At 41.8% G+C, this 6,991-nt stretch overlaps 2 protein-coding genes and 1 long non-coding RNA gene across 3 annotated transcripts in view; 2 read left to right on the top strand and 1 right to left on the bottom strand.

The window, feature by feature from the left end:
* Positions 1-478, top strand: part of ppp1r10 (protein phosphatase 1, regulatory subunit 10) — a 13,053-nt gene extending 12,575 nt beyond the window's left edge. Inside the window, exon 18 of the mRNA XM_087177378.1 lies at positions 456-478. Coding sequence (XP_087033504.1) covers positions 456-478 — 23 coding nt within the window. The remainder of the gene's footprint in view (positions 1-455) is intronic.
* An 89-nt stretch (positions 479-567) lies between these two features.
* On the top strand, positions 568-3,210 carry agr2 (anterior gradient 2). The gene is made up of 7 exons (XM_023419263.2): positions 568-722; positions 809-872; positions 953-1,005; positions 1,172-1,248; positions 2,178-2,241; positions 2,758-2,841; positions 2,936-3,210. Exons 1-7 carry the CDS (start codon positions 614-616, stop codon positions 2,983-2,985), a joined length of 501 nt encoding a protein of 166 aa, XP_023275031.1. The 5' UTR covers positions 568-613; the 3' UTR covers positions 2,986-3,210.
* Positions 3,208-4,898, bottom strand: LOC147818385 (uncharacterized). The gene is made up of 2 exons (XR_015438011.1): positions 4,271-4,898; positions 3,208-3,638 (listed from the first exon to the last, which is right to left on the bottom strand). It is a non-coding gene; the product is annotated as an uncharacterized LOC147818385 (long non-coding RNA).
* Between the last annotated feature and the right edge of the window lie 2,093 nt (positions 4,899-6,991).

Raw genomic sequence — 6,991 nt, 5'->3', positions numbered from 1 at the left:
AGGGAATAAGGAGTCAGTTGAGAGTGAGTCAGTGTGAGGGAGAAGAAGCTGTTTAAAAAAGGAAAGAAATGATTTTTAAAAAGACAGTTAAAGTTGTTTTTAAAGGTGAGTCAGTCCTGCAGGTGTCTGCTCTGCTTCAGATTTGAAATGTTTTGTTACTTCCATGATTTGTGTTTCCTGGTCGCTGCTGTGGTTCTGTAGCTTGTTGCTCAGGTGTAACTGCAGGTGACACTGGGACTGTGAGAAACTCTCTCCTCTCTGTCTGTGGAGAGACTTTCCACCAAACAACCACATCAGTTTCCTCCAGGCAGAAACTACGGAGGAGGATTAGAGCCACATGTTTGTTTCTGTGAATTCTGACTTTAATCTCAGAATTCACACGTGGCAGAAACTTTTTTACTTTTTTTTTTTAAAGTCAGAAATCTGAAAAAGCAAAAACAAATTTTGATTCCCAGGTGACCCTAACCCTCGTCCATAGAACAGGAGGACGCAGGTGTGCACGTTTCCTGAGTTCACGTTCCTTCAGTTCAGGGTGAAACAGTCGGAGCGTTCAGCGTTAGTGATTTGTGTCTCTGCCTTTGTCGCCTCCTCGTCTCCCAGGAAACCTCTGAAGATGATCAAAGCCGCGGTGTCCGTGCTCCTGGTCCTGGCGGCCCTGTCCTCCGCCTTTGGGAAATACATGCCAAAGACTGGCAAGAGGATCCCTCAGACTCTGTCTCGAGGTCTGTGAGAATCGCCTGAAGCAGTTTATTGAGCACTGAGATAAAGAGAGTCTGTCACTGAGCTTTACGTGTCCATGTCTGTCCAGGTTGGGGTGATCAGCTGGTCTGGGCTCAGACCTACGAGGAGGGTCTCTACTGGTCCAGGTCAAGGTAGGAAACTGTTCGAACTCTGACTCTGACCTTCATTGAAGCTGATGACTGGATGTAAGTGAAGCCGATTTGTATTTCAGGAACAAGCCTCTGCTGGTCATCTTCCACCTGGAGGACTGCCCCCACAGTCAGGGTGAGTCCCACTCCCAGCTGCTATTATCACACTTACTGAGTTACTCATGCAGAGAACCAAGAACCAAACCTGTTTGAGGAGGAAGCGGCGGTGTGTTTGCTCAGGTGTGACGACACCTCACATCCTGGTGCAGTCCTGTAGAACTAAAAACCTGTTTCTCCTGCAGCACTCAAGAAGGTTTTCTCTGAAGACAACCAGATCCAGAAAACTCTTGATGATGACTTCATCGTCCTCAATCTGGTGGTAAGTTACAGACGCCTCACAGCTCCTGCAAACCTGTTATTATCTATTCAAGAGTAAAATTACAAGTTTTATAAAAAAGCGTTGTTGGTTTTATTTACCAAGAGTTTCTCACTCTGTTGTTTTTGGAGGACCAGGGACGTCACAGGAGAAATGATAAAGCATTTCCTTCATTTTTCATATTTTAAAAGGCATTAAAAATATGAACTGTGAAAATAATTTGTAAATGTACTGTTAATCCATCAATAAACATTCAGCATTTAAAAATGGCTTTACAAAAACAGCATAAAACTCTCATTAAATGAACCATTAGAAACACATTTATTAATTCATGAATAAATATTTGAAAATGCATTTTTAAAAAATGGGAATAAATAACTGGATTCTCTTTTCAAGAATTTATAAATGAATGATTAATCCATCAATAAAGGCTTCAGATTTAAAAATACATTTACAAAAACCTGACTGGTTAGCTCTCCAACCAATCAGAGAGCTTGTTCCATCCTGTGGCCAATAGGGATTGTTTAGTCTGGTTTTAAACTGGAGGCCCAGAGTGTCACAGAGAGGCTAACAGGAGAAGCTAATGGCTAAGCTAACTGATTAGCTAATAGGAAAAGCAGGAAAATGGAAATTTATTTTTAAAATATCTTTTTAAATTCTATTTTTTATTCATGATTTAATAAATATGTTTATAAATGATTTATTTAATGAGAGTTTTATATTGTTTTTGTAAATCCACTTTTAAATCTTTAATATTTATTGATGGATTAATCATTCATTTATAAATTCTTCTTCTACAGTTCTTAAATTTGAATGCCTGTTAAAATATGAAATGAAGGAAATGCTTTCGTCAGTGGTTGAGCTGTCGGACACCGGCCGAGCTGCTGCAATAAAACCTCCAGAGCTTCACATTGTTTTTTTCTCACCCACAGTATGAAACCACAGACAAACATCTGTCTCCTGATGGACAGTACGTTCCCAGAATCATCTTCGTCGGTAAGAGTCACTGTCTGGAACTTGCTGCTGGACCTTCAGTTCTCACACAGTGCCTAACATTTTGACCTTTGACCTTCGTTATAATATCCGTTTAGTTGTTTGTTTCAGTGAGTATTTACTGTGTCAACAACAGCTCTATTGTGATTATTATCTACTTTTCCTCCAGGGCACCATTGAAGTGTGAGTGTGTGTAAACACCTGTACTGTGTGCTAATGGTGTGTGCCTGTGTGTGTGTGTGTGTGTGTGTGTGTGTGTGCGTGAATAGCAATTAATTTATCACACAAAGACAAAAGTCACTGATGTAGTTAATGATGATAAACCAGGAAGCGCAGCAGACGCAGAGCTGGAGTTTTCAGTGAGCTGTTTCTTAGTGGTGAACACCACTGACCAACGTTAGCAACATTAGCATGTCAGCAGACGTAGCATGTAAACGAGCTGCTCAGACAGTTGAGCTCCACCATCACTCAGTGTTTACACAGCTCCTGCCTCACCCTCGACCTCCACTGTCTCCACAGACCCCTCCATGACAGTGAGAGCTGACATCACCGGTCGCTACGCCAACCGCATGTACGCCTACGAACCAAGTGACATCAAACTCTGTAAGTGCTGCAGCTGACACGCCGTGAGTTTACACACACACACACACGCAGGCCGACTGTGACTGACTGTGAATGTTTCCCGCCTCTTCCTCAGTGATTAGCAACATGCAGAAGGCGAAGAAGCTCCTGAAGTCTGAGCTGTGAGCGCAAGGACGAGACGCAGGCTCAACCAGAGACCTGATCCGGGGTCAGCGTCACCACAGACGCCAACAACACGCGGTCACCACAGTTTACACAAAGAAAACTAAGCACTGGAAAGTTTCCTCTCTTCGCCTTCACCTGAAAAGTTTCCCCCTCCCGTTTCTTACCTTTGTTGTTATTGCTTTTCATCCAGAGTGTCTTTTAAATAAATATGGAACTGTTCACTCAGGTTGGATCCTCGGCCTTTTTATTTACCAACAGGGAAATATAAAACTCACACATACAAACAGACGGTCATGCTACTGCTGTTTCCACCATTACTGCTAGCATGAAAACATAGAAGCTAACGGGAACATCACAGCATTTAGCTCCAGCATGGCATTTAAAGCAAGTTAGCCTAATACAAGGTCACCGGTCACTTAGCTGGTTAGCTTGGCTAAGCTATTAGCTAAACGTTTGTTAAAAAATCAACACACTGAATGTTTCTGGATCAACTGTGTTCAGTGATTTGATGGTGATTGAGCCTTTTTCATGGAGCCAGTTTCTGATGGTCAGCGGGGACGGTGGGAAAGGAAGTTGTCTTGGCCACGAGGGGGCAGCAGAGCGAGCTGTAGACCCACCTGACATTATCACCTGATGTGTTAGGAAGCAGTTTCCTGCAAACACAGAGCACACAACAACATGAGCATTCATTTAACGTGTTTGTGTTCACCTGATGGATCCATGACAGGCAGGTGCTCATTTCTCCACCAGCTCCTGAGGGATAATACTCCACTGTGTTCACCAGCTGCTCAGGGGAGGACGGAGGGTTTTACAGCTCTGAGTGAAGCACAGCAGATAATTCTCTGAGCGAAGCCTCATTTACATTCCCCTTCATACATGCTGCAAGTTATTCAAATTCACGTGAGCCGGCGTCGTAGCTGCTTCACTGTGAACACATCGACAGGTGCAGCTTTAAAGACATTTCCACGTTTCCAACATACACACTATGTGTTTTCAGAACTTCCTCGTGGTGCAGTGAACTCACCACTTCCTGCAGAAGGAGCTGTGCACATGAAAAAAAACAGAAGGAAGCAACCTGACAGACTGCACGGAGGGCGCTAAAGTACCACCGGTGCGGTTTGCTCAAATGCAGTGCATTCTGGGAATCATGCCAAACAGCTCACAATAAGTTTGTTGTTCATCTTGTTACATGATCAGTTCAGTAAATGATTGTCAGGAATGAACCGTGAACAGCTTCACTGACTCAGTGATTCATGATTGATCAGATTTATATGAACCAACATACCGTCACAGGCTGGACTCTATTCATGGAGCACTCTGTGTAATCAGTGTGTGTTGTGTGTGTTTGACATCCTGGATGGGCGGGTTCACAGCCGGCGCTGAGAGGGTCTTCCTGTTGCTGGGTTACTGACTCAGCTGAGACTATTGTCCTGTGTCCTGATCAGGATTTTAGCCGCCATCTTCTTCCCTGGGAGAATCAAACAAGACTGAAGAAACCTGAGACCGACATGAATTCATGCAGCCTGACCTGATGTGGTGCTGACAGAGGAGGAGGGGAGGGGAACTGATGTCCACTCAGCGTCTGTAGGACTTGTAGTCTACACACACTTAGAAATGTAGTAATGCAAGTTTTAGAGGTGAAAACAGATTCAAAGTCACGTAACTGTTCACCTGCAGCTCAGTGTGTCCAACAGTCAGTGAAAGCATCATGGCTTCTCCGCTCTGTCTCTACAATAACTGCACATAGAGGTCATGTGACCACATAGTTTAATGAGTTGTTGTAACAAACTGTGAGTCAGTCAATGACAGAGTCGGTGTCCTCAGCTCACTGGTTCACATGTGTTTGTATCTGTAAACAGCTGATTGATCTCATGACTCATCCACTCACAACAGGTTCCTGATTTTTTATCTCTTCCTATACTATGACTATGAGAATAGGAAGGAAACATCATAGCATAATGAGGCATAAAAACGTGAAAAAAGTCACAGTAAAGTAAGGTATAAAAACGTCATAATACGTCATAGTATAGTAAAGCATAACATTTAAAAAAAATGTCATAGCATAGTAAACTATAAAACGCCATTATGTCATAGTATAGTAAGCTATAAAACGTCATAATACGTCATAGTATAGTAAAGCATAACATTTTTTAAAAATGTCATAGCATAGTAAACTATAAAACGCCATTATACGTCATAGTATAGTACGACATAATAAGGCATAAAAATGTCAAAAACGTCTTGGTATAGTTAGAGGGAAAAAAAATTCAAATAATGTCATAGTAAATATCTGCTGTCATGCTGTGGCATGTTAGTTATTCCTCACAGATCCCTGAGTCTCTGGAACATGGGGAACAATGAGGAACTGGCTGATGCCCGGCGATGGGAACCATGAGCGGGAGGCTGGAGACAACAGTCCAGACCAAGCGGCAGCTGCGCGGGAGACTTCTGCTCCTCACTGTGTTTCCTGGTCCAAGACAGTTTTCACTTCACTCATTCACTTCACTCATTCACCTCTCATCAGCTGGTTTAAGCTTTAAACCAGCTGACAACATTAACACATACTAGCAGGTAAAATGAGCTTCTTCTACATTGAATTAAATGCTGTTATAGCTAGCGCGCTAATCGCGGTTAGCTTTTCACTTTAACACGTTAATGACGCAGTATAAACACACATACTTAATGACATTTGTTTATCCGTCTGTAGCATTATTTAATGCGAAATAAACGACATGAACACAAACAACGTCACCAAAACAATAGAGTAAATGTTTTCTTACCTGATATTTTTGCAGGATATAAATTTACTTAACTTCTCTCAGGTGACCAAACAGGTCCGACCTTTCCTAATATTCCAGTTCTCCATTAAAACCCTACAATTCAAATTCGCTCAAAATAAGAATTTATCAGATATAAAATGATCCAGGAAACAGAAGACTAGCAGCAGTGAGGAGACACCCAGCAGCAGCTCTCCCACTCAACACCTACTTTCTAATCTGATTCGTTATGTGTTTATGGTCTGAATCTCTAGTTTGAAGTTTTCTTCATTACAACATTATGTTCATTATTTAAAATTATGGTCCTATTTAAAAGAAAATAGACGTTAAAGCAAAGTGACTTTAGGGCGTGGCTATCACGTCATTGACACACAGGGGGACCTGCCTGTCCGGATATGACGTCAGAGCGATGTGTCGGACATTTGACTTGTCATTGTGTTTTCAGTTCATCAAAGTTAGCTCCAACATGTTGTTTCCCTGAAAACGTCTTGTTCTGTGTTCAGTTGTTCACAAAGTCACTCAGAGGAGTCAGCGGTTCAGTTTTTCCCGGTAAGTACATTTGGTTTTAAGCCTGTTTCTTTACTAGCCAAAATTAGCATCCCTGTTAATATCACAGTTCAGGTGAAGATGCACCTTGCTAACCAAGCTAGCCAGCTAGTGCTAGCGTTAGCTGATAACTTAGCGATTGCTATGCTAACGGTACCTGGCCGAGCTGGGCTGATAACCTGTGTCAACCTGGGTTAGCCCGTGGAGGTGTTCAGTCAAAGCCCAATAAAAAGGTGAATTTAATCGACGTTAATCTAACGACGTTTGGTTTGTGTTTCTCCACGTGACCCAGTTTAAGTGATCTGCGTTAGTGTAATGCGCAGCGTTAATGTCAGTTAATACATTGTCCATCAAGACATCACTATAGTTCAAGTTAAGATAACGTGACTTTTACAAAATGTGTAGACAAATATTTGTCATATAGAAGATTGTTGATTTAATATTCAAACCAGTCCTGAACTGAAGCAGACATTCATGCACCTATCCTGACAGCTGATCGCTATTTGTGATTAACTGTAGGGCTGTCCCAAACGATTATTTTTTTAAACGATTAATCTAGCGATTATTTTTTCAATTAGTCGACTAATCTAACGATTATTTTTTTATTAACCTAACAGTAATTTTATTGCAATTATTTTCAAGTTAGTCATTTAATATAACAATTTGCCCCGTCCAACATCTTG

The sequence above is a fragment of the Seriola lalandi genome, unplaced genomic scaffold, assembly GCF_002814215.2.
Source record: "Seriola lalandi dorsalis isolate HSWRI2012SDOR001 ecotype SW California unplaced genomic scaffold, Sedor1 jcf7180002054595, whole genome shotgun sequence".
NCBI lineage: Eukaryota > Metazoa > Chordata > Actinopteri > Carangiformes > Carangidae > Seriola > Seriola lalandi.
This window is presented reverse-complemented; position numbering and strand designations above follow the sequence as displayed.

Bases quoted from the DNA above. Each gene is read 5' to 3' on its own strand.
- agr2 (XM_023419263.2), top strand. From the start codon at position 614: ATGATCAAAGCCGCGGTGTCCGTGCTCCTGGTCCTGGCGGCCCTGTCC. The intron at 1,006-1,171 runs GTGAGTCCCACT...TTTCTCCTGCAG, and splicing joins GGACTGCCCCCACAGTCAGG to CACTCAAGAAGGTTTTCTCT. The intron at 2,842-2,935 runs GTAAGTGCTGCA...CCTCTTCCTCAG, and splicing joins ACCAAGTGACATCAAACTCT to TGATTAGCAACATGCAGAAG.